At 40.5% G+C, this 26054-nt stretch overlaps 2 protein-coding genes across 12 annotated transcripts in view; one reads left to right on the forward strand and one right to left on the reverse strand.

Annotated features, from left to right (window-relative positions):
- The window catches only part of SPATS2L (spermatogenesis associated serine rich 2 like), a 146268-nt gene extending 144445 nt beyond the window's left edge, over positions 1-1823 (forward strand). For all 4 annotated transcript variants that reach the window (XM_073306331.2, XM_073306330.2, XM_073306332.2 and 1 more), the window contains one exon: positions 868-1823. In XM_073306331.2, coding sequence (XP_073162432.1) covers positions 868-1266 — 399 coding nt within the window. In that variant the 3' untranslated portion in view covers positions 1267-1823. The remainder of the gene's footprint in view (positions 1-867) is intronic.
- On the reverse strand, positions 157-19825 carry KCTD18 (potassium channel tetramerization domain containing 18). 8 transcript variants are annotated; one of them, XM_073306335.2, is made up of 8 exons: positions 19407-19557; positions 18527-18584; positions 17623-17825; positions 15303-15514; positions 13379-13572; positions 11560-11654; positions 11147-11255; positions 2968-7668 (listed from the first exon to the last, which is right to left on the reverse strand). In XM_073306335.2, the coding sequence occupies exons 3-8, from the start codon at positions 17777-17779 to the stop codon at positions 7113-7115; spliced, it is 1323 nt and encodes a 440-aa protein (XP_073162436.1). In that variant the 5' UTR covers positions 17780-17825; positions 18527-18584; positions 19407-19557; the 3' UTR covers positions 2968-7112. The 8 variants fall into 8 exon arrangements, 7 of the variants coding, with proteins under 7 accessions (XP_073162436.1, XP_073162437.1, XP_073162438.1 ...); XM_073306336.2 differs by lacking the exon at positions 19407-19557 and adding an exon at positions 19239-19392; XR_013634431.1 differs by lacking the exons at positions 18527-18584; positions 19407-19557 and adding an exon at positions 157-2781 and having other exon boundaries at positions 3685-7668; positions 17623-18518.
- Positions 19826-26054: the final 6229 nt, after the last annotated feature.

Below are 26054 nucleotides of genomic sequence, written 5' to 3' on the forward strand. Positions count from 1 at the left end.
TTCTGCTAACTATATTGTGGCATATTTATATCTGTTTCATTTACAGGAGCACCCTGCAATATCCTTGTCCTGTAGTGCTTACTTAGGTAAAGCTCCTGAGGAAGTCAGTCTGAGTTTTGCCTGACCAGGGATTACAAAATGAGACAGACCCATAAAGAGAAAATAAGGAGCATTTTATAAGTTCCATGTGTACATAGAATCTGCTGCCATAGCAGTCATACAACTCCATGGAAAACCACCACTTTCCACAACCGATAAAAACTCGCTCTCTGTAGGTGGTAAACAAAATGGGCGTCTCCCCCATCCCTCTGGATTCTTAACTCTTTTCTTTCCAAATGGATTTCCGCTGTTTCTTTCTGCAGCTCTTACTGTACTATTTACACAACGCTTTACTATCCAGAAAAATAGCAGTTGTGTTCTTGGGGGGCCGAGTCAGAGTGAACCTGGGTTCAGACCCTCAAAGGTATCTAGGTGCCTCACTCCCACTGTTTCAAATTGGAGGAATAAGGCACCTAAATACCTTTGAGGGTCAGGGCCCACGTGTTTTTACTGCTACTTAGCTTTGCTGCTGGTGTTTCTGTGGAGCTGTCTAATACATCATCGCCTTTTGACCAGCACACGCATTTGCAGACTGCTCAGGTGCCAACTCTGTAGTGATGGTCTTGTAGATGTAGCAGTTTTTAACAGAGCTCTAGCAATGATCAAGCTTATATGTTCTGTTACGTGCAGGGTTAAACAAATGCACTGGATGCATAAGGAATTTGATTCTGCATATACTTATTAATATTCACTGTGTTATATTTGTTTTTAACAAAATCTTTTAAAGGGGCATGCAACCTAACAATCATTCATTTTCTTTCTTGGTAGAATGTGCCGTCTAGCCAGAGACGAAGATTTAACTCACAGTATCACGGCATCCGGCTCAATGGATCGGTCAAGTCACAAGGTGCCAGTAACGAAACAGATCAAAATAATATAAAGAGCAGTTCCAGATATGAACACAGAAGACAACAGCATAATAGTTTCAGACCTAAAAACAAAGGAGCTATGAAAAATCAAGACCAGTCCACAGCTACAAGGACCACAGAGAATCTCACACATACAGAAAAAACTCAAAGAAAGCATCGTACACCAGACAGCACCGAGCCCAGACCATTCCGCAGCAGCGTTGCTGGGGTATCTCAGTGCAATTTATGTCCTGCAAGAATAGAGGTCTCTGCTGATGCCACTGTTCTTTCAGTGCCAGCTGTGACTTTGGTGGCTTAAATTCTCACCACGAAGAGAGACAGAGCAGATTTATTTTTTTCCATTTCAGTATCTCGCTCAAGATGCTAGTTGAAATGCTGACAAAAAGCTAGTCTGTCAGAAAACAGAATCAGTTTAAATCAGTTGCTGCTTAAAAACCTGTTGGTATTTTTATTAATTCCAAATAATCAATAATAGTTCACCTCATACTTTCAAGGCTTTGCTCAATGTGCCCAAGGTTATTTTTGTCATGACAATGCAGCATTTTAGCCAGGCAGTATTTGCTTCTTAGAAAAATCAAATCTAGGTTGAAAAAAATAAATTGAAGATTAAATGCATAGTAGCAAGATGCCCGCTATAGATATGCGGTTGTACCAGTCCACTCTGTTGTTTGTAGAGCTGCTAATGTTAGAAAAAATAATAGGAAGTTCATACATCATGGTCTGCAATGAAAACAGATGCTCTTATAGAATTTTTCTGTACAAGTCTATACAGCGCTCTTTCTCTCCATATATATATCTATATTATATACTCTCACAATATTGCTCTATACAAATTAAAAAACATAATACATTTGATTTCTGTCTGTTATTCCATAGTGAAAGATCTGTAAGATCAAGTATAAATTGTATTTAATACATAACATAGTATTTTTCATTGGTAAACTACTCAGTCTGGAAAAATGCTCATTTCTTAAGTTTGGAATGTATATAGTCACGGTTATCCAGGTGCACAGTCCAAATCGCCACCTTTATCAGTCACTTTTCTATGAATAATCAGAATTATTTTTTTGCGTATGAAAAGTTGCAGTTGAATCCAAACTGTTCCCACAGGAGAGCTATGACTCTTACAACTCTGTTATGGCAATGTGCAGCAGAAAGTGGAGAGGGATATTTGAGTGGCTATCACATCCATCTGAATTTTCTATTTAAAAAAAATCCTAGATAGTTTTAATGTTCTGATTCTGAATTTCAAAAAGCTTGTTTCTTCCAAAAAAATTAAAAGCCACTCCCTAAAATCTCTAATGTTTGCTGCTTTGCAGTACCAAATCACATGAGCTTCTCATTTGTTTATACTCACCTTTGCGGCAACAACCACCCTCAACATGCACTTTAGGCCCAATCTTGCAGTTCTTATTCAAGTAAAAGTCCCACCAAGATCAGTTCTCTTTTATCAGTTGATTTTTAGGGCTTTATTCCTTGCTTGTTGAAATTTATCTTAGACATTTGGGACCTGACCTCACGGATGTCAACTGGAGTCTTTCAACTAACTTCAGTGGATTCTGGATCAGGCCCTTACTTTCTGTTGTGGACTAGATTCCAATACCCTGAGTCACACTGAATAGCACCTTGAGCCACAGGTAGCTCTACTGACTTCAAAGACCACGTCTACACTATTTAGATAAATAGATAAATCGATCCCCAATCTCTCTTCCGTCAACCCCGGAACTCCACCATGGCAAGAGGAGGAAGCGGAGTCGACGGGGGAGCAGCGGCCATCGATCCCGCGCCGCGAAGTAAGTGATTCTAAGTCGATCTAAGATATATCATAAATTGAAGAGAGAAGGGAAAAAAAAAAAAACAACTGTGAAATTTTCCTTTCACTGGGAAACATCATTCCCTCTCTTCCCAGCCATGGCTGAAGTGCAGCCACATCTCACTAATCAGTTAGGTGCTTAAACAGAAATCATTTAAAGCTAGTTTCCTCTCTTCTCTGGCAAAATGTTGGAAAGTGAGACCACTGCAGTGATTACAAAGATAAGAGACAAGACATTAAATACCTATTGTATGCAATCTCTGCATCCCAGTCTCTCCCAGGAGGAAGACTTCTCAGTGCAGAGAAGGAACTAAAACCTAGCTGTGTATAGCCCAATCAGCTATGCCATCTGGCTGCTCAATTTATCCATTAGTAGTTGTCTGTTTTCTTGCAGGGGGTTACAGCAATTGTGGGTATTAAGGAAGGATTTGAAATGGAACAGAGTATTGGCCTTTCATGAATAAGGGAGAGGGTGGAAGAATGCACGTATATATTTGTGGGAGAAGCAGACAAATGGCCAGGCATAGCTGATGTCATTAGCAGAGCAGAAGAGATGACATAAAAAACAAGACTGAACTATCATAATGCTGGGTTCAGAAAACAGGCAGTTTCCCTTCAAGTAACATCATATTTGTTTATAAAAATGACTATTTGCACTGCATGTTGTGGAAGAACTTTCTAAGCTATTTTAACAGTTAGATGAGCCCAATACCAGTTACTAACTCTGTAATATTTCTGTGGCTCTTAGCTGAATAACTTTTTAGCACTATCAATACTCTCTTCCTAGACATTCAAAATGAACATGTGCCTATCATATGAAATAACATTGATTTGTTTCAATTAAGTACAAATGAATTCTCCATATTCTGAAGCAGTTTATTGCATTACAGCTGTATGACTCACACGTACTGTTGGTGGTAACGGGCTTCTGTCTCACAGCCCCATGCTCAGTCACATGTGAATGATTTTCGAGGCATGAACATGGAATGGTACTCTTCTGCATACTTAACACTTGCACTGCCAAACACTGAGTTGTTTGAAAACACAAAATTCTGCTTATACAGAGGGCTGAAAGAGTGACAATGTTAACAAGAAAATGAACAGCAGTGTTTAATCCATCAAACTAAATAGGCAATACATTTCATACATGAGATCATGGCCATTGGACGCTAGTAGTCAGCACAATGGATTGCGACGCTGAAGTTACTTTCTGAATTCAAGTATCGGGGGTAGCCATGTTAGTCTGTAGCCACAAAAATAACAAGGATTCCGGTAGCACCTTAAAGACTAAACAGATTTATTTGGGGATAAGCTTTCGTGGGTAAAAAACCACTTCTTAAGATCCATGGAGAAGCATCTCTGAATTCAGTTTCTTTTATAGATTTAACTTGGTACATTTTTCAAAGTACCCTGGTTATTAAGCACAATTTGATAGAACACGTAAAATCCCAAATGAAGAACCAAGTCTCATGTTTAATACAACTTCCTCAAATCTTTCATGTTACCTGTATCTGCGTAAGAGTTTGAATGCAGATGTAGAATGCCATACAGGACTTCCTTTGCTGAAATAGACAATTGTGATTTAATGTAACAAATTTTCAAGAGATTAGGCCCCATGCTGCATTTTTGGAGGGGGAACCAGGGGAATGTAAAAAATCTGCACAAAAACCTTTAACTTGCAAAGATTCAACCCAATGTTCCCTCCTCTGCAAAACACCTACTGTGTGACCCATGCCATGAAACTACTCACTGACCTGGGAAGTTTCTTTTGGTTTCAGGTTACCTGCGTGCTCACTGGCAGGAGCTAAGTGCCATTGCTGCTCCTCACTAAAAATCTCTTTTGATAGTTATAGGTTGGAGCTATTTAATACATAAGACATTTGAAAGTTAACAATTCTATCCAAGCACAAAATTATACACACATTGGTTATGTGAAAGAGTGCAATATCTAGCTTTACAGATTTAAAAAATGGATCAGAATAGATATTTGTCTCCAACTAAAGGAAAGCATGTTTGTGCCCACTCCATTAATGACGGGCTTGATCCAACTTCCAGTTATGTCAACAGGGAATTTGATCAATCCCTTCATAAAGAAATCCTGTTTTACTTCCTCACCACCCGCAGTCTGCTCGACTGTTTCATCTACCAGTTGAATCATGTCAAAAAATTAAATTGTAAACTCTGATGCGGGGCCTGCTTTTAATACAAGTACATACAATGTCTAGCACAATGGAGGTCCTGACCAGTGCCTCTAAAGGCTATTGTAATTTTTATTTATTTATTTAATTCTCCTCCATCACCCTCAGGTTGAGTTTCTGCCATTTATTTCAGTCTTGTGCTGGACTGTTCTGGCTTCTGAGTGACATGTTATGGATTTGGCACTAATACTTATTTAATAATAATAATATTGCAAAAAATTACTTTACTACCAAGGAAGATTACCTAGAGTAAATAGGGAACTGATGCCATCACAGAAAATTGCACAAGATTTTTTCTGAAAAGTGTGTGTGTGTGTGTGTGTGTAAAATAATTCCAGACTATTGCTGATCTTTAGTGCATGTTTTTAAATCTTTTAAAATCATCAAACATTGAAGAGCAGGTGGGAAGGAAATATTAAGTCTTAGGAAACTCATTTTAGAAAGATAAAAAGTCCATTACAAACAGCGCCATTATAAAACAATGAAGTAATGAGTAAACAAAATTGAATATGTATGAAAAAATTGATTTTTCATTCAAACTCTCTTCTAAAAACATTTCAGACTCTAGGGCCAATGGACACAAAGGACTACACAATGTTAGCATTTTTCCATAATGTTTGTTCTTTTCTACATAATCAACCTTTCATTTAAAAAAAAATCCAAGTTTCTATCTTGGCCATTAAAGATGCAAACTGGCCTTCAAAATGTAAGTTGATGGCCAGAAAACTGCAGTTTTGCCGACTTTCATGATATTTGGTGTTTTTCTTAGCACCTCCGCTACAGGAGGCACGTTATTACATGAGAATCTCACTTTTTAAAAAAAAATTAATAAAAGCTAAGTTCTAGCCCTCATGGTTGCAGAGTAAAGCTTGAAAAGTCTCATGATTTAAGTCCACCATGTGATTTTTGCACACTTGGGGTTGGCAATGTTAAAACTCTTTTTAGTCAAGCAAGACCAGCAAAGATATGCACTATATAAATCTCATATAAAGCAACATTGGTCTAAACACCCAAGAAGAATCCAGGCACTTCTTCAAGACATTGGCACAAATTCTGCTTTGCTACACAAGTGTAGATCTGCAGTACTCACTGATTTCACTGGTGTTACTACAAATGTACACTAGTGCAACTGAAAGCAGTATTCAGCCCATAATTTTGTTGTTTACCCATTTTTCAAACTCTACTGTTTTGTTGTCTGGGCTTGAAAGAGGCTGAACTTACCCTGCTCGTATGTTGGAGTCCTGCATATATGAAGGGAGTGAGGGGAGAACAAAGCAATCACAGCTGTGTGTCTGGCATAAGAGCCTTACTACAATTGTAGGACAGGACGGACCGTAACGGTGCAATGCCAGGCTGTTTCCAATTTCTAAGGAATACGATGTAAGCCTAGCTCGCCCATTCAATTCTCCACTGGAGAACACTCCCCCTTGGGAATGTAATACATGTATGTCTCAATTCTATTTCCCCTTACATTTCCTAGTCCCTCCTCTGTGGCAGGTGGGAGGATGGCTCCTTTCATTGCTGTTAAACTGCTCTTCCTATATTCTCCCCAAAAAGCACTTTGAAGCCAGCAACCCTGCTCCTTACTCTTGGTAATTCAGATATCTTTGCAATGTCCAGTATTTCACATACGTGGAGAGTAGACGACTGAGTCGGGATCTAAGACTGGATCTCCCACATTATTAATTAACGTGACCTATTTTTTCCAATTTGAAAATATAAATTTAGGAACCTAACCTTGGTCTCAAATTTTTTAAAAACTTGACCTTTATCAATAACGGAATCAGCTAGGTTTGGTTTGCTTGTATATGTGTATATTCTATTTTTAAAAGACAGTAACATCATGGCAGCTTGATTTAAGTAAATATCTGAGAGATGGTCAACATGTATTGCAAAAATGTTTTTCAAAATCCACACACCCTGCCTCCATCCCAAAAAAAATTAAAAGTGAGAAAACTCATAACTTACTACAAATTTCAAAACCTTTTGCCCATGTACATTTTACTATTTTTCTCCACAATTTCTTACCAGCTCTAGTAATAAATTATAATCCACAACGTACGTTTGTCCCTTGACACCAGGGTCAGAAACTTTTCGTTTAGCAGATTATGCCAGGAAATCTCTGCTAAAGAGTTAAACATTATCATCCAGTTTGTCATTCTCCAAATTATTCTTGATCTTACTATTCACTGTTGATATATCGGATTCTTTCTCTCTTAGCGATGTAGAAGTAGTAGGAATTTCAACAGCAGGAACTTCCTGTTCATCTGTTTTACTCAGTGAGGAAGATGACTGAGATGGTGACACAATACACAATGGAGTCCGCTTCAGTTTTACAACACGAGTGGTCATGGGTTTCTTAGACGTTGAGATGTTGAATGTAGTTTGATATGCTGCCCCATTTTCAGGACCTTCAGTTCCATAAGATGCCTGAGAACTTGTAGGCAATGATGTGCATACTGCAAGTTCAGTTTTTGGCACTACTTTGCGCTGTACCGAACTATCACTGCTGGGTCGTTTAAGAGTTACCACAGAATGTGAAGACGTGTTACAGGCAGCTACCTTTAATGAAGCAGAGTTCTTGACTTTGATGTGGGTACTTGTTGAGGGACCAGAAAATCTAATTGGTTTAGGACCAGCTTTAAAGTTTGGACCATCTTCCTCTTCTTCAGTAAAGTCTATTAATCGTCTGTAAAACAAAGAACTGTCTCGTAAACGAGCAATCTAGGTATTTTAGTTATTCTATGCATCACACATAATTAAGCTGTAAGTATGAAATGGCTTGTCTCAAACATTCATCCACAAATCTGATATTTTGTTCATTCCAAGGTCAGTTGTAGTTACTCATTTATGCTACTCAAAGTTCTTAGCAGTCATCATTTCCTATCAGTCATAGCCCCACATATTTTAACCTGGCATGAAAGGTTTTTAAGACAGTACTATAAGAATATTTTAAAAGGAGATGACATACAGAAAGTGTTACATTAAAATGCATGAGAGAGTAGCGAAGGAGAGTGGGGGAAGTTGAAAATACTCAGATAAATTAGGGTATGGCCAAAGGTCTCCTGTGATACCCAGTAAGAAGACCCCAATATATTAAAAAATGCAAGACCTCAGGTACACAGGAGCACTGACAAGATTATCAAATTAAAGCATGTAAAACAGCTATACGAAAAGCAAAGATCCCAAATGAAAAGAAGATTCCACTAAAGACTTTCAAGAGAACAAATGAAGGGTAAGTGAAGGAAAGACAATAGGATCTCACCAAAAAAAGGGCACTTTTATGTTCTTGGCAGAAGTAGCTAGCATTTCTACAATGTTTAACAAACACTTTCTCTCAGTCTGTGTGGCAACGGAAAATGAACAGATGCCAGGAAGATTTAAATTCATCAGGGATATAATAAAAATAAAACTGGTGGAAATCCAGGTCACACTGAAACAGCAGATCAAGAAATTAGAACATGTAAGGGTTGACAAAACAAGGGCTATATTGAATCCAAGCCAAAAGTAGGTCAAAGAGAGAATTAGCAAATGTACATATAAACCTCTCGGGGCGGAGGGTTAAAAAGAGGAGCACAGAGATTGCAGTGAAGCCTATATAATTTTGTCAATACTTTTAAAAGGTATTAAGGCAAAAGCCAGGAAACTATTAATCTGTAATGCTGACTGCCACAGTGAAAAAGATACGGAAATTGTTACTCATTGATAACAGGAGAAAGCCTAGAAAACTGAGTATGAAACAAACTATAAGTATTTGCCATAGGGAGAACTTTGGGCAGTTGACAAAGGAAAGCTGTAGATATAATTGACCTGAAGTTCAGGAAAGATTTCTGTAGTGATCACCCAGAGACACTCAACTAGAAAGCCAGTACTATAAATAGAATGTGAAGTTTGTGAACTACCTGAGTAGTGAAAGAACAGATTTAGATATATGATGAAACAATGGATGATCTTGTGAGTACTTAATGCTTTGGAATAAAAGCAATTGTGGAGTGCCCCATGGATTCACACTGGAAGAATTAACAGTATCAGAGGTAGTTATTCACTAATTTTGTAAAACTGAGAAGTCAATATGAAGGATAAAGGCAATACTATTCAGATTGATTTGCAAACCCAGTGTAAGGTAAAGAGACAAAGTACAGTTTTAAAGACAGACACACGAGAGGGGAATGTATCCTCAATGTCCATATAATACATACCAGAACAAAAGGAGGAAGGGGGAGGAAATGAAAACTAACGACCTAAAATCTTCAACCCTCATTTCTTATCAGCAGTAATTAAGAGGAAATATTCCCATAGGAATAACTAGGATTATCTAATGTAAACTAAAATAAATTATACAGTGCTTCATCAGAATAATGGGCTAGATCAAGGGTTTTAACTGGGTGTCTGAATCAAGTGCTTTCCTTGCACCAAAATCCCACTGAGCAGGAATCTCACATTTGTGCTTCTGCGTATTGACTGCACCTGTGAAGATGCATCAGAGCACACTGAAATAGACTACAATTATACCATTCTACTGAGCTTCAAACTGCTCTACTTCTGCATCATGAGAGAGGGATGGAGGTAAGTGAAGGAGACAGTGAAGATACAAATACAAGGTAAGAGAATTTGGAAGTGTACAGGAGGGAATGGAGGCTTCTTGGCAATCTAATGGGAAAACAGATAACTCAACTGTGACAAAGAGACCCCTTGGAAAGGATACTCTGTTTTTTATGAACAACTCTCACCTCAGACCTGACAAACTCATTATGCCAAATATCTTGCCTGATGTTTACCCATAAAGAGTAACATGTAAGGTATCTACAGAAAGCGTCTAACTTTTCAAGATTCATAATCATTGTGAGATGTATCTATGGGTAATATTTAAGAAACAATGTATCGATTCTGAAAGTATGGTTTATAGACTTGGAAAATGGTAAAGATTAGTCATCGGGATGTCTCAGCAATTTGGGCAAGAGGGAGTTACCCCACCCTGTCTGGCTGGTAATGCAATGCAAAATTCAATTGTTTAACCTTGTGCAATACTAAGACTTTGAATGGGAAACCAGCAAAGGCAATGAAAAACAGTCAAAACCATTTGAAGGGGAAAAAAAGAAACTTTACAAGACAGGGTTTACCCTATCTATGGATAGAAAACAAGTTTATTTTGAATATAACAGGGGAAGGGGAAGGACCTCCATTCACTGAGGGAAACCCCTTGTGGTGGGGGTAGGGTGTGGGGGGGGCAGGGAGTGTTTTCATGAATATTTGCATCCTGGTTTGTCTGAAATCAGCCAGCTCTGCAAAAGACCAAACTTTTGGGAGAAAATCTACTTTATTACATAGGAAAGGTAACCATTGATAAGTGTACACCCAAGTTTGCGTTTTATGTTTTGTTAGTGTTGTAACCACTTGTTTCTACCACTCTCTCTCATTTCTAGTTAAGTCTTTATTCAGTAAACCTAATTTTGTTTTGTTAAAAGTACTCACAAGTGCTGTGTCGTTTATAGGTTTGGTGGTCTAAAGTAAACTGGCAAAACTGGGGTACACTGGTCCATTTTAAAGTGTGTGTTTGTGGGGTAGGAGAAGGACTGTAGAATGAGAAAGATCTTCCCACAGGCCAAAATTAAGTTAAATTTCTTCTATTGAGGTCAGATTTGCAGTTCTCTTCCCCCTGATAAAAACCAGATTTTATAGAAATGAAGAAGGTGTAATGAAGAGACAGTGAAGAATGAAAGACAGAAACTTGAAGTTCATAATTATTTCAAAAGCTTACTTAAACGGGATCTAAAATTTTTAAGAAAGAGACTGAGGGCTTGTCTTCACTACCAGGGTAAGTCGACAAAAGTTCCGCTACTCCAGCTACGTGAATATGCTACTCCAGCAACGTAGATTAGGCTGACTTACCCCGGGGTCTTCACTGCGCTGCCTCGACGGGAGAAACTCTCTGGTCAACTTACCTTACTCTTCTCGGAAAGCTGGAGTACTGGGGTCAACCAGAGAGCGCTCTGCCATTGACTTAGTGGGTCTACACTAGAGTCACTAAATCGACCCCTGCTGCATCGATTGCAGCAGCGTTGATCTCCCCGTAGTGAAGACAAGCCTGAAGTTGTTTTCTCTTATAAAAGCAACAGTGCATTCTACGGTGCATCTCAAGTAATCAGAGTTTGAATCAGTGAATATACCTTTTACGAACTGGAGACATATGATGGAGACTTCCTCTCAAAGGGCGTTCTTCAAGAGTCCAACATTCTATCAACTGGGGCATTCTCCAATAGCTGAAACCTGAAGTTCCTAAGACAAGATACTTAACAACATCTGAGGGAACATACTCAACACATGTGTATATATGTAAATGCTAAGAATTATTATTATATTCAAAACCTCTGCTTTAGAATTATGACTGACAGGTATCTGTGCTTCAATACTATGTGTCTTTTAGGCATTCCACCATAGTGCCTTATGTTGGCCAGTCTATCGCACCTTTGAGATAGTAGCTCATGGGATGTGAAGCTCAGTACTCCTCGAAATTCATCTCCATTCAACATTCCCACAGAGATATAACTACTAAAATGGAAGAAAAGAATTAATACTGTACCTTTCCCTTCCCAGACATCAAAAGCATCCATCATCTTTTTCAGTTCACTCACTGAATAATAACTCCAGATGTATTGAACATTACTTCCAGCCTCTCTAGAAATATTTTAAAAGTAAAAATTAGGTAGTTAATCTAGTTAATACTTTATAGATGACATATGTTGTACAAAACCCTCAAAACAATATTTCACTCCCTTCCTTTACCCAGAAAGAATCAAGGATTTCTTAGCAGGCTTTTTGCAAAGCAGATATGAAAATGTTATACTTTAACATCCTTTTCATTTCTATAAAACTCAGTACTCCTCTGATCCACCTGTCTTCTGCAAAAAATACCCACTGATGAAAATGGGCATCAGTAATGCAGGCTGCTGAACTGATGCTGAACATGGTTTTCATGCAATGGCTGACGTGGACAAATGGTTTATCAGTTTCAGAAACTTGAGCTGAACAAAATTTGTCCGTGCTTATACTGGTAGCTGAAAAGTGTCCAACTCCAGCTTAACTGCACCTGCTGCTGACATGAATTGTCAGCAACTGGTATTTATTGTATAGACATGCCTAATGACTTCTGACTCCAACGATTTCTGAAGGTAATTGATTGACTGTTAGGACTACTTTCCCCAGCTTTTTTTTCCCAGTATTTTTTTACAATATGATCAGGTTTTGTTCCCACATTTACTACTTTGTTGGTTTTTTTGCCTTCATCTCATCCTGTGGCTGTTTCACAAAAGAAAAGTTACAGAATTCATGACTTAGGCCTGATCCTGCAACTCTCAATGACATGAGTAATTACTATTTAGAGTGACAACATGCTGGGGAACAGACAGTTAAATCCATACATGCCCAAGTACTTAGGAAAAGTTAAACTTATTCTAACAAAAAGTTTAGGAAAACCTGTATTTTACAAGAATTAAATGATCTGTATTAAATTTTACCTTCAGCTTTTTCTACAGTATATTTAAATTTATGCTTTACTTATATATGACAAACCTAAAACTTTTATTTTAAGCAAAAAAATCAAAAGATGTGTAGTGTTACAAAACAAACGCCCTTTGGGTGTACCCTGACGTACAAGGTTAAAAGCAGAGTGCTTCCAGCCACCCAAAAAAAATGTAGATGTATTAGTAACTGGCATTCTTCTTCTTCTTAAAATGCACTACGGTTGTGGTATTGAAGCACATGATTATAGAATCGTAGAACTGGAAGGAACTTCAAGAGGTCTTCTACTCCAGTCCCTTGATCTAATACTTAGTTCTGCCTTGAGTGCTATCTTGATATGTGATTGTCTAACCTGCTCTCAAAAACCTCCAGTGACAGAGATTCCACAATGGATTCTATGTCCTTTGATAAGTCTGGGCATAAATTAGGCAGTTTCCTTTTGCCTTCATTTCTTCATTCCCCTGTTGTCTATCTCTTCCTCCTATCTTGTTAGATAAGATTTTAAAATGTGATTCCATTAATAACTAACAAATGTTGCATTTGTTTTCTGATCTAAGTATTAATATATACAATTTTTCTTCACTATTTAATGCAAGTATCTGCCTAAATGAAAACGTAATTTTAAAAGGGAAAGATGTTTTTTAAAACAGTTCTTAAAACAAATTGAGGATTTATAGTAACTGTAAACTGGCCACCTTTTGTGGGCTCTCTCTAATTATTGTACTCCCTGCTTAATTTTAGATCTTTACTTTACTAATTTCCAGTAGCAACAACAATGTATTAACTAGATGCTTTCTAAACAGAAAAGAAATTAGGATCCAGCCCTGAGGAACTGACAGTCTCATTTCAGTATGCTCTCTGATGTCCAACAATCATCTTACCTTTTGTACATATTTTTATTATTTATTCTTCCTCCCAGTTCCTTGTCAAGTACATCAGTCCCATCAGCTTTTGTGGCAAACACACCTATAATCCTACTCTCACAGCTTGCTCCAGATGTGTTGAGGTAGTGCAGAACCCAAACAGTAGGCTTGGTGCAGGCTAAACCATAAGAATCACAGAAGTCTATCAAAGCCTGGGGAAAAAAATATAAAATGTAGGACTTCATGTTGTTATACTAAGAATTTTTTTTAAATGACTACATTTTGTCACATTTAAGTTTATTTGGCTTTAATAATGAACTCTACTAAGTAAATCAATGGTGCAGCTTCATCTAGAAGAGTGTATGCAGTACTAGTCTTCCTACCTCAGAGAATATTGGAAATTGGAGGAAATTCAGAGAACAGCAACAAGAAGATTAGAGGCATGGAAGCAAAATTGAAAAGACTGTAATTGTTTATTTTAGATAGGAGCTGAATAAAAGGAGATATGATAAAAGTATATAAAATAATGGTCTAGAGAAAACAGATCGGGAGCTTCTGTTCATAGTGTCTAGAGATTCTCACATTTAAATGTGATAGGTAACTTGAGCTAATTAGCAATCAAGCATCGTAAAAAATATCCTCTAGACAAACCCTAAAACAGTGACAGGTTTCAGAGTAGCAGCCGTGTTAGTCTCTATCCGCAAAAAGAAAAGGAGGACTTGTGGCACCTTAGAGACTAACCAATTTATTTGAGCATAAGCTTTCGTGAACAGTGAGTGCTGCACTGTGTTCCTTCTGTGCCTCAGTGGAATAAACAAAATTCTAACTGCCCTCAGTTTCCATAGATTCTAAGGCCAGAAGGGACCTCTGTGATCATCTAGTCTGACTTTATATATAACACAGGCCATAGAACTTCCCCCAAAATATTTCCTAGAACATCTTTTAGAAAAACATCCAATCCTGATTTAAAAATTGTCCATGATGGAGAATCCACCATGACCCTTGGTAAACTGTTCCAATACCTTATTGCTCTCACCATTAAAAATATATGTCTTCTTTCCAGGCTGAATTTGTCTAGGTTCATCTTTTAGCCAGTGGATCATGTTATATCTTCCTCTGCTAGATTGAAGAGCCCATTATTAAATATTTATTACCCATATAGGTACTTATAGATTGTAATCAAGTCATCCCTTAACCATCTCTTGTTAAGCTAAATAGATTGAGCTCCTTGAGTCTATCGTTATTAAACATATTTCTAATCCTTTGATTATTCTTGTGGCTTTTCTCTGAACCCTCTCCAATTTATCAACATCCTTCTTGAACTGTGGGCAACAGAACTGGACAGTGTTCCAGCAGCACATACCAGTGCCAAATACAGAGTTAAAATAACCTCTTTACTCCTGAGATGTCCCTGTTTATGCATCGCTGAACTGCATTATCTAAATAGAATTTAGCAGAGTGGCACTGCAATGGTTATGTGGGATGATAGAAGAAAATTAAAATACACAGTTTGTCTTTCAGATCTCAGGAAAAGTTTTCAAGACTGACACAAGAAACATCTTGTAAAGTGATCAAATTAAATATGAAGTCACTGAAACACAAACATGGAACCTCACAATGCCAATTTTACAAAGTCACTTTTCAGAGAAGACCTGCATTTGAAACTGAAGGTCAAATTTAGAGTACTGCTTTACAGAAAGTGTTGACAATTAACTTACAAAAATACAAACCCATGAAAATAGAGGGTGCAGAATGAAGAGAAATGCTGGTGTATCCTTCATTACCATGACTCTAATAGCAACTCTAATAAGTACCAAGTGATTTCTTCCTCTAAAACTCTGAGTTGATTGATGACATATACAGGTTATTCAAATATTATTTGGTACCAACTGAACAATATGAATTATGGAATACTTTTAGAAACATAAGAAAATGCCAAGACCTTTTTAAGTTCTATATTTGACCTTAAAGAATATGTCTCAATTTCATTGGCTAAGTGGTCAGACAGACTGTAAGGATAAGGGATGCCAAAGTAATCTGCCTCTTCCTGCAATGCAATTCGTGTTTGTTCATCTTTAGGAATCCGAACTTCTCCATGAAGATAATCTAAAAGATACTCAAAGAGGTTTCCATCTCGATCAATAAGGCAAGCCCCTGAAAATAAAATAAAATATTTTAAAATACTGTTTGTAATTTAAGGCAGAATTTTTGTCATATTTACCAAATTATCAAGTGGTGTATATATGAGACTTCCTTAATAGTTATTTAAAACAGGTATCTTGCTTGGGAGTGGTATCCTTTTCCCAGCAATATGTCATCACTTCTTTTAAAACTGCTTCTTTGCTTCTCTACTATATTTCTTAATTTGAAGATGAACAAACTAAACTCCCAATCCTACAATCCTGGGGTGGAGTCCTATGATAGCTGGAGTCCTAGTGAGAAATCTGGAGTCAGTCTGTGCAGATCACTTTAAAGGAAAAGAGCCTCAACTGATTGTACCAAATATAACCTCATGAAAAATGTACTCTATTTAAATGAGAAAATCACACTAACTCTAGATGCATCCAATCTTGATCTTAGGGAGTCAATGTCAAGTTGAAATCCAGTCTGCCTCAAAAAGAGTTTGGTCATTTTGTCTGCAGTACTGCACTTGTCCCTAAGTTTCCCTTTTTGGCTTTTACAATATTCTTCTTATTTGTTTTTTCTAAGATCCACACAAGCAAAAGGAGAAACTGACTGTACAAGGCCAACAATTAAACTGATTATATACAAAGTGCTGTTTTTCTCTGTCTTTCAGCTACAGTAATCTTTCATGTAAAAACAGATAAAACATTTCAAACAGAAGTGATTTTTTAAGTTGACTATGTCCCTTCATAAAAGTGAACACACAGTAATGAGTCTAATTCTGCCTCCAATTACAGCAATGCAATCCCACTCTTTGCAGTGAGGCTGCACAGCTATGTCTTAATGCAGAATTTAATCCACTGCAAATAGTTTAAATCAATCTTTCATATCTAACTTCACTGCTAGTTAAAAAATGCAGTCTTCTTCACCGGCAATGACGCATTCTGGAAGTTATTTTGCACCCTTAATCAATCCCTTCGAATAATGTTTATGGTATGAAGGCTCATTCACCATATCAGAAAATCATTCGTTAGCATTTAACTTTAAAGTTTTCCATTGCCTTATTAAAATTAGTGATAACACTTAATTTACACCAACTTTTGAATATAATGTTTTCGTGAACTCTTTAATTCTCAACTTCACTTTCCTATAAAGTCCAGAGATATGTCTGCACTGCAACAAAACACTTGAGGCGGGCCCAGGTCAATTGTCTGAATCGTGGAGCTTGAGCTGCAGGGCTATAAAATTGCAGTGTAGATATGGGGTTCAGGGTGGAGCCTGAGCTCTGAGATCCTGCAATGAGGTGAAAAAGTCCCAGAGCCTGGACTTCAACCTAAGCTTGAATGACTACACTGCATTTTTATTTTGAAAAACAAGGAGGCGGCTAGTAAAACTTCAATCAATCATAAAAGATTTTGTCCCTAAAAACTAAACATAATTTTTAAAGAAAAAAAGTGTTCTCTAATTTTGTGGTGTCCCTAACTGAAGGCTAGAGGCTTGATTTTTTCAGAAGTACCTACCACCCACAAATCCCACTAAATTAATAAAAAGAAAAGGAGTACTTGTGGCACCTTAGAGACTAACCAATTTATTTGAGCATAAGCTTTCGTGAGTTACAGCTCACGGATGAAGTGAGCTGTAGCTCACGAAAGCTTATGCTCAAATAAATTGGTTAGTCTCTAAGGTGCCACAAGTACTCCTTTTCTTTTTGCGAATACAGACTAACATGGCTGCTACTCTGAAACCACTAAATTAATAGAATCTGGAGGTGTTCACCACCTTTGCAATTCAGGCCGCAGGACTGTATCCAAATATCAGCTTTATAATTTATCACTACTCCATCCTCTTACAGTGTGTCTGATTCTGGAGACTTGACTCAGATTACCTGAGAAGTATTCTTGTCCCTTTCTATGTATTACTTTTATTTATTTTTCCTATTTGTAACCAGAGCTTTCATAGGTGTATCTCAAGATTGAAAGAATATATTATGGCAGTTTCTGCCTATTAGCTACAGTAACTAATACAGTACCTCTATAACTTGAATACTGCATGACATAAAGTATTTAAACTGACAATTTAAACTGATTCTAAAGCCCACCTGAGCAGATGTTAGATATTTACAACTTAGATTTATTTACCAGACTCATCTATTTTTAGAGGAAAACGTCCACTGAACATGGATGCTAGCATTGAATCCTTAAAGCGGCATAAAGATTTGCGTCTGGCTGTGTACACACAACCTCCCACATTAAGTCGAAGAATATCTAGCACCTCTTCAGTCTTGCCGTCTTCCATTGCATTTGCAAATTTCAATATTAAGATAGTTATGTTCTATTAAATCCTGTAATAAATGTGCAGAAATAAAAATAGTTAATTCTAATACAAAGAAAGCATATTTCATACAACACATTTAAGTAAATATTTCTGTTCAACTTGGGCATCTTGATGTAACACAATAAAACAAAGCCAAAAAATACCATACATCTATCTTGAAAATTATCCTGAAAATTTACTAGTGCCCAAAAGCAAATCATCTGCCCTTATGATGTTAAAAAAAAAACCTGTGTATCTCACTAACTCAGAAAAAAAAAAAAAATACCAAACACACACACAACTACTCTCCCTAAGAAAATGCGTACATAGCATTTTGCCTGGCCACTCTATCATGTGAAAGTAGTGGTGGAAGACTATGGAATAAAAATCTTAGGTATTTTTGGAAACATTTAAAAATTGGACATTGGTGAAAAACTGCATAGTTCAAAGGACTAGTAATGGGATGTGGCGCCTTTTGCTTCTTCAAAAACCTGTTTTTAATTTGTGTTGCGGAATACAGGTCGGTGTTGTCAAAACGTGGTTTCACCTCTCCTACTGAGAGCCTGAGACTCCGGTGGGGTTCCCTGTGGATGCAAGCGTCTATTGGCATTGAGGTGACTGCAGATGAGGGCCCAGTATGATTTAGATTTTGGCATAAACATCGGAAGAGAAACTTCAATATTTGTTTTTAAAAGTATACATTTTGTATATTAATACTTCACACTCAACCCTTCTGAGGATCTTCCAGTCAGTAACAAGTAGGAACGGATTAGGCCTTGCACGATCACTTGAGGAGGTAAAAGACATATTAGAATCCTTTTAATTACGGCAGCCATTCCCAAAGCAAGATTGGCATCTGTTCCACGGGATTCCCAGGCTGCCAGTCTCCCTGGCTGGCGAGGCAGCTGCCTCCAAGAGGGGAATGTTTTAAAAAGGCCACGGCACGCCCAGCCTTTGCGATGGTATTTTATTCAGGGAGTGAGTTGCGGAGGGTCCCAAGTGCTTTTTACCCGGTCAGCGTCTGTGCTGCCGGGCTACCCCCAGGGAGCGTAGTTTTCCCTTACACGGTGCAACGCCACATCTGACAGGCCGACCACCCACCCAGCATCGCACACAGAGCCGTGAGTCCCCGGCTGCCTTCACACCCCGAACGCGGCTGGGTTAAAAGCAGCCCCAGGGAGCGGCGGGAGCCGCCGGTGAGCGGTGCCTGCCCTCGGGCGCCCCCCTCCCGCGGTCCGCCCCCACCGGGCAGTCGGGCGAAGCTCGGGGTCGCCCCTCGCCGCGCTCGGCCCAGACCGGCCGGCCTGACCCTGCACGTCCAGCGGGGCGCGGCGGCGGCGGCGCTGCCCGGCTCCCGAGGGGAGACGCCGGCCCGGCTCCCCGGGAGGAGGCGAAGCGCCTCCTGCGCTCGGGCCCGGCCGTGGCGAGGGCCGTATTTCACCTAGCGGGCGCGCCGGACCGGTGAAGCGCAGGAGCAAGGGAGCGGGCGGGCTCTCCGCTCGGGCCCTCTCAGCGTAGCCCCCGGGAGAAGCCAGGCCGCGCCCGCGCTGAGCGGCCGCAGCCAGGGGCTGGGGGGCGCGAACCGGCGGGCGTGAAGAGGAGTCAGTACCTGCTCCGCCGCCTCAGGGGCCGGGACAGTAACCGAGCGCAGGCCCGCCGCCGCCGCCGCCACAACAGGGACTGTCCATAGTCCACACAGCGCCGCCCTGCGGCCCCGCCGGCCGGGGAGCCCAGCGGCTGCGCCCCGGAGCCGGGCCGTGGGGCCAGGGAGTGAGAAGGGACCCCCCCCCCCCACCCTGCTCAGCAAACGGCCCCGTATCCCCCATGGGGGGCGGGGACCCGCACCGCGACTCCCCAGCAGCATCTCTGCCCCAGTTGTGCTGGGCGTGACACTGTGGCGTGACCCCCCCCCCATCCGCTACCCCTCTAATCCCTACCTGGGCAGTGAGCTGAGGGGGGCTGGTCACGTTTCTCAGCGCTGGAGTTTCAGGCTAGCTGCAGACCCCAGCGGAGCGAGGCCCCTGTAGTGACACTCTGGTTATATGCTTGAGAACATAAGAACGGCCAGAGTGAATCAGACCAATGGTCTGCCTGGCCCCCTGTCCTGTCTTCAGGCAGTGGCCAATGCCAGATGCTTCAAAGGGAAGGAGCAGAACAGGGCAATTGTAGTCTGTCCTTCCATCTGCAGACCCAGCAGATTCTGTGGTTTCTGCACTGATCAAAAAGGTGTCGCCAGACACAGAGATCTACAGCATCTGTCTCAGCTCTGGTCCCATTAGATTCCCTGCCCCCGTCCTTCCAGTGCCAAGTAGTATTTTCAGAACTACGATCCACCTACACAAAATTTGGTGGAGAGATGGATCCTCACTAGATCTGATGCCACCAGCAGGTTTATTACTATAATTTTAAATGTTGGATTTAGGTAATTCTGAAAGTTTAATACGTTCTGTACACCAAACTGATTGTTGGTGGCAAGGAGCACACAAGCCTGATTTGGAGGGTCTGGAGGGGCAGCACCAGTTGGTCAGAAAACTGAGGGATGGAATTGGTGACTTGAGTGTACACAAACCTGATTCACATGGCTTGATTTGTTTGTGTGCGTGTCGGGTGGGGGAGGAGGGGGTCTGTCTGTAAGACTTATGAATTCTAGTTAATATTATGAAGTTGTTGTCATGAAATTTCCTAATCATAGGAAACCTGTTTCTATGTGTATCCATCCTGTTGGACAGGACCTACAGCAGGTACTCACAAGGCTGAGGACAATGGGAAACACTTAACTTTAAAACTATGTTCTAATGACAACATACTTATGCTAAGTAGGGAAGCAGTTTGGCCAACTTGGTGTTAAGGAGAATGTGGGTTACAAGTGGAAAGTTACTGAAGGTCGACAAAGAGACCGATGACAAAAACAAAAGATTCTAAAAGAAATCACTAGGGGAAGACCCACAGGACATTTGGGGAAGAGTATCCATGAAAGGGAGCTACCTGCCCGCCCCCTTCATTTCTCACATCATCATTCCAAAACTTGCGGCCATCGGGGGGCCAGCCCACTGCTGGATCCCAAGGTACACACAGGTTTCAGAGTAACAGCCGTGTTAGTCTGTATTCGCAAAAAGAAAAGGAGGACTTGTGGCACCTTAGAGCTGGTACACACAGCATTAGTATAGGGCAGTAAGAGTCACATGCAACATAACAACATGAATAAAGCCCCACTTTCATCACATCTCTCCCCCCTCCAAGACCAAACTGCACTGAGACACTTTAGCCAGTGGCCTGGGGAAGTTCCTGCCCCCTCTCCGCAACAAATCATCGGCTCTAACCTTGGCTCTCCCATTCACGTGGATCACCTCCATGGTATAATCCTGAAGCTGGAGCCTCCACCTCAGGAGGTTGGCATTGGCCCCTTTCATCTGGTGTAGCCTCGTCAGGGGCGTGTGGTCGGTGTATACGGTGAAGCGTGGCCCAAGTAGATATTGCTGCAACTTTTTAAGGGCCCGTACCATGGCCAGGCGTTCCTTTTCTGTGGCTGCAGAGTTCTGCTTCCAGGGCAGCAGCTTTCTGCACATGTACACGATGGGATGTCTCTCCCCCTTTCACGGAGTCACTGGGCGATGCTCTGGAACTACTCCATACAAAGCCAGTCAGGACTCTGTGGGAGCATGCCTCCTCTCTTTCAGCATACTGTCTCCAGGGCAAACTCATCTTGACCTATATTCATCTGAACTTCTGACAACATGGCAACCCTTCAGCACAACTCCTTTCACAAAAGAACAATTTCATATCTAGTGGGGTGATTGTTTTTAATTACTTGACTGTGTATTCATGCTGGTGATGGTCAAATGCACAGATCATTGCAGCATGTATGCAACTGACCTTTGCAAAATAATAAAATGTTAAACTATCTTCTCTGTTGACATTTTATGACTTTCAAAAACATATACTATACATACAAGTCAGAATGCATCAATTCTCCCCATGTATAAATCTGTGTGGTATAAATCTGCTCCTTAAAATTATTTGAATTCTTTCATCCCAGGGACACAACTGGTAAAAAAAATACATAATATGACTTCTCTGCATAACCTCCTTCTGACCACATTGTAAATCATAGTCATCCATGTAGGTACCTCTCTAGCCTGTGTTACTATACTAATTGCTCATCCTGTTTTATGAATTATTCTCAACTTTTCACTGTTGTCAGCTACTTGGAGCGATCAACAGGACATGATATTCACACCTTCCAACAGCATCTATTCCTCAGGTACAGTATGTATATAAAGACCTGGAAATAAACAATAAGTTAAGGTTTCATTTTCTCAGAGCATTCCATCTCCTGTGGTTTCACAGAAGGAAGATACCGATGGTTTGTGCTGTCTACATTTTAAATGTGCTTTCTAAATTGGAAGAAATGGTTAAAGCTGAGATTTGCCAATATTTTGGGGAGGCCTAGCCCTTTCCTACCACATTTACTTCCTCCATGCCTAGCAAACTTTAAATATTCCTAAACTATTTCTGTCTCTCAGATGAAGGAGAATATGAATGGGAAGTGCACTGGCTGACGAATTGGAGGTCTTTTCCATACCACTTTGGAATTGTGGATGATCTTCTTAAATTATAGAAATTAAGGTATGATAAAAAGCCTGTATGTATGTGGATCCAACGTTAGCTGACAGGGTTGTGAAACACATAATGTCAACAATGTTTAAGGTCTAACCCTTTCCTAATTTTCCTGTAACTTTTTTGCATCAATATCCGTCATTTTGCAATTTAATCTTCCTTCTGTGAAACCACAGGAGATGGAATGCTCTGTCAGATACTTCTTTGTAAAATGTATGAGAAAATGTAAGTGCACTGATATGACACACAGGATCACAACACAGACTGATCTACAAGCAGAAGGACATAAATAGACAAGACAGAGGTGCTACAGTTGTTACCTAAACACAAAATCTTACACAAGGTAAAGAACCTCCACAGGCTATGGCAAAGGTGATTCCAAGTTGCAGGAACAGTGTTTTTCATAGAATCATAGAATCATAGAATAACATAGTTGGAAGGGACCTCTGGAGGCCATCTAGTCCAACCCCCTGCCCAGAGCAGGACCAATCCCAACTAAATCATTCATGCTCATACTCACAGAGTAAAACATGCTCTTCAGGCTAGATTTGTTTTCATTTCAGGTCAAGGAAAAACACCAAAGAAAGGGGCTTAACCCAAAGAGGCACTAACCGCTTCCTGCAAGGTAGTGAGCACCCTGAACTCCCACTGAACTAGTGGGTGCTCAGCACTTCTCAGAATTGGGCCCAAAGACTGAACAAATAGACATTTTCCATGACAGAGAAAACATAGTGACTGTAACATGCTGCGTCTTAAGGACAAGATGGCAGCTGCATTAGGCAGGGAGAAAAATCTACTTTTAAAAGTGTAGTATTCAGAAAACAGCCTTTAATTTCCATTGCTACGTGTAGATAGAATAGTTAGACATAATAGGCAAGATTCTGCCACCCCTACTCACACAGAGTAATACCTCACTCTACTAACACTGATTTCAATGGGGCTTGCTTGTGGGGTATTGGACTAGTCAACATAAGGGTGGCAGAATCTGGCCCAACATGAGAACAATGGGCCAGATTCTCAGCTCATGGAATGCAGCCTGGCACCATTGGCTGGCCCAGTATCATTAGGAGAAAACAGATAACTCAAAGTAGAAGTCAGTTCCGGTGATTGGGGTAAGAGAGTCAGAGACAGAGCCTGACAATAAAATTCATATATATATATATGGAGAGAGAGATCAACACTCTGAGATCATCAGGAGCTCTGAGATGATAATAGAGAGCCTTTGACTAAGCCAGCCCTGATTACAGAATGGACCCCACCTGAGAGAAATTAGGTGATTCCAGGTTTAACTACTGAGTGGGCCCAGCTGAGGAAGGGCTGGAGGCAAGAGAATGCAGGGAGTCAAAAGGTGCCCGCAGGGTCTTAAGTGAGCATCCAGGGAACAGATTGGGAGACCTAGAAGGGAAGTAAAGAGGTGAGGAAGGAAATGGCATAGAGAAAACTGCAATATGGGTAGAGGATTTGATGTAGCTGTTCAGTACAGGGCCCTGGGCTGTAACCCAGAATTGAGGTGGGGACTGGATTCCCCTACCAGCCCCAAGGAAGCGGTGTACAAGGGTAGCTGAGCCCAGCAAGGGGGCTGCAGGCTGAATGTAACCTTGCTGAAGAAGACCTGTAGAGAGGGTGGAAGCTTTTTTTTTCTTTTAAAATAGTTCTGAATGCTAGTGTGGCTAGCTGACCCTGGAAGGAAGGGGCTAAAGACTGGGCCCTGGCTGGCGGGATGAGTTCTATGAAAGAAACCACCCCAGCCCCAGAGTGACTGTTGACAAGGGCTGCTACCCCACAAGGACACTGTGAAGCTATGCCTGGCCATGAGGAAGTGCATAGTGGTGAGTAAACCCTGTTACAATGCTTTTTCTTACATTACTTTAACTGCAGCGTGTCTGAAATGACTCCATTTTTGTAGTTTTCCTTTTCCACTTGCTCTTTTCCTACCCCTCGTGGCAGGCACCGTATCTCAGCCCTAGTCTACATCCAGCTGATGATAGCACCTTTGGCAAACAGTAAATGACCGACTGTCCTTGGCCACTTTTATATTGCGTGAGTACATGTGCTGCCAGACCCTGATCTGCAGAAGGGATTCTTTCAGCAGCAAATTAACACGAAGTGATTTACTTTGTCCATATTGGATACAAGGTTAAGGGGGTGGGGGAGAATCACTCCAGGTTGCACTTGCTTTGGAAATTTTTACTTCTGTAAGTCCTTGGGAAGAAATTTCCCCTACTTGGGATGGGATAAGTATTGCAGGTAAGTCATATAAATAACTGTGCTGCTAAGATTTGAATTGATTTAGCTCCTGGCCTAGCCCAAATTTGGTTGTGGGGGTTTTTTGGTTTTTTTATTCTACAGAGATTGTGCTGCCTTGGAACAATAAATAAACTTCAAACTAGAAAAGGCACATTCTGTGCATTAAGGGCTGGCTTCCTCTCTCCTTTACTTTCACTGAGTAGTACTTTCATTTCATGAATCATCCCCCTGATTTCAGTGGGAAACTTTACTAATAAGATACTAAAAGTATGTGCTGCAGCAGAATTGATCCCTTGTTGTCACGTTTTCAAGAGCTCAGTTCCCATTTGGGTGCTTTAGTGAAGTGGCCAGACCTTTCAAAGTGCTCCATACCTGCCAGCTCCCACCATTCTAGCCTTTTGAAAATCTGATGCTAAATGTTTGTCAGTGCCATAATTATGTTCTTCAAAGGCAGAAGCAATGTGGGATCTTTTATGATAGAGTAGTTCTGAGACATTGTAGCTCAGGATAATAGAACAGACTTGATGCTGCAATTCAGCTAATTAAAATGATTGTAGTCCCTTGCTGAACGACATTTCCCAGGATTATTTCAACCTCAGATCAGAACTCTTCCTCTCCCCAGGTATAAATGCCAAGCCCTGGAAAGTCTTGCTAGAGGGTCTTAAACAGCATAGTGTAGAGACCATCCAACCAGGTACGCATGTATGTCTAAATGACTCCGTTTCATTAGCCTCACTATAGCTACTCAGTCCAAAAACTGTGTAACTTAAATTTTCCTGTAATTATAGGCTTTCTTAAATGCTCCTTTTTCACCAGCTCACTACCTGTTTGAGGTCATGACCTGCATGGTTCAGGATTGCTTGTGTGTTTGTCACTCAAGAAGCTGGACAGCAAAAAGTGGGAGTGGGGTGAAGCAGAACATAGTCATGCAGACATCCGTTCGTTCATATACGTGCATGTGCCTATTCCATGTGCACAGGAACCTGAGATCACCTGACTCATTTGCTCACTGGCACAGCAAGCCATGATTCCCCAAACAAGAAAATAAACCCAAATAAAGGATCACATCCCCCCGTAGTCTAAGTCACAAAATAGACGCACTAGGTAATTGTGCAGCTGGTGCCATGTCCAACTGCTGCAGAGTATGTATCTACCCTAGCCATGAGTAAAACAACCATCACTGTGTACTTTATATAGGTGGCTAACGCCATTATTTAAAAAGAGAGAATGAGCCCTATGGGATGTATTGTGCGTTTATGGAATGGCACACTTTTGCAGTTTGCCCCATTGCCCTCTCTTGGGGGCAGGCCTTCAAGGATGTTCCAGCATTTTATTTTGCCCAAATATATGGGCTCTTCCTGATCCCCAGCAGAGGGATGCTCCACAGGCGAGG

The sequence above is a fragment of the Lepidochelys kempii genome, chromosome 11 (assembly GCF_965140285.1).
Source record: "Lepidochelys kempii isolate rLepKem1 chromosome 11, rLepKem1.hap1, whole genome shotgun sequence".
Classification (NCBI taxonomy): Eukaryota; Metazoa; Chordata; order Testudines; family Cheloniidae; genus Lepidochelys; species Lepidochelys kempii.

Excerpts from the sequence above, each read along its gene's own strand:
- KCTD18 (XM_073306337.2), bottom strand. The coding sequence starts at position 17,779 with ATGGAAGACGGCAAGACTGAAGAGGTGCTAGATATTCTTCGACTTAAT. Across the intron at positions 11,256-11,559 it reads TGATGTCTGGGAAGGGAAAG|GAACTTCAGGTTTCAGCTAT; the intron begins GTACAGTATTAA and ends ATCTTGTCTTAG. Across the intron at positions 7,669-11,146 it reads ATGTCTCCAGTTCGTAAAAG|ACGATTAATAGACTTTACTG; the intron begins GTATATTCACTG and ends TTTGTTTTACAG.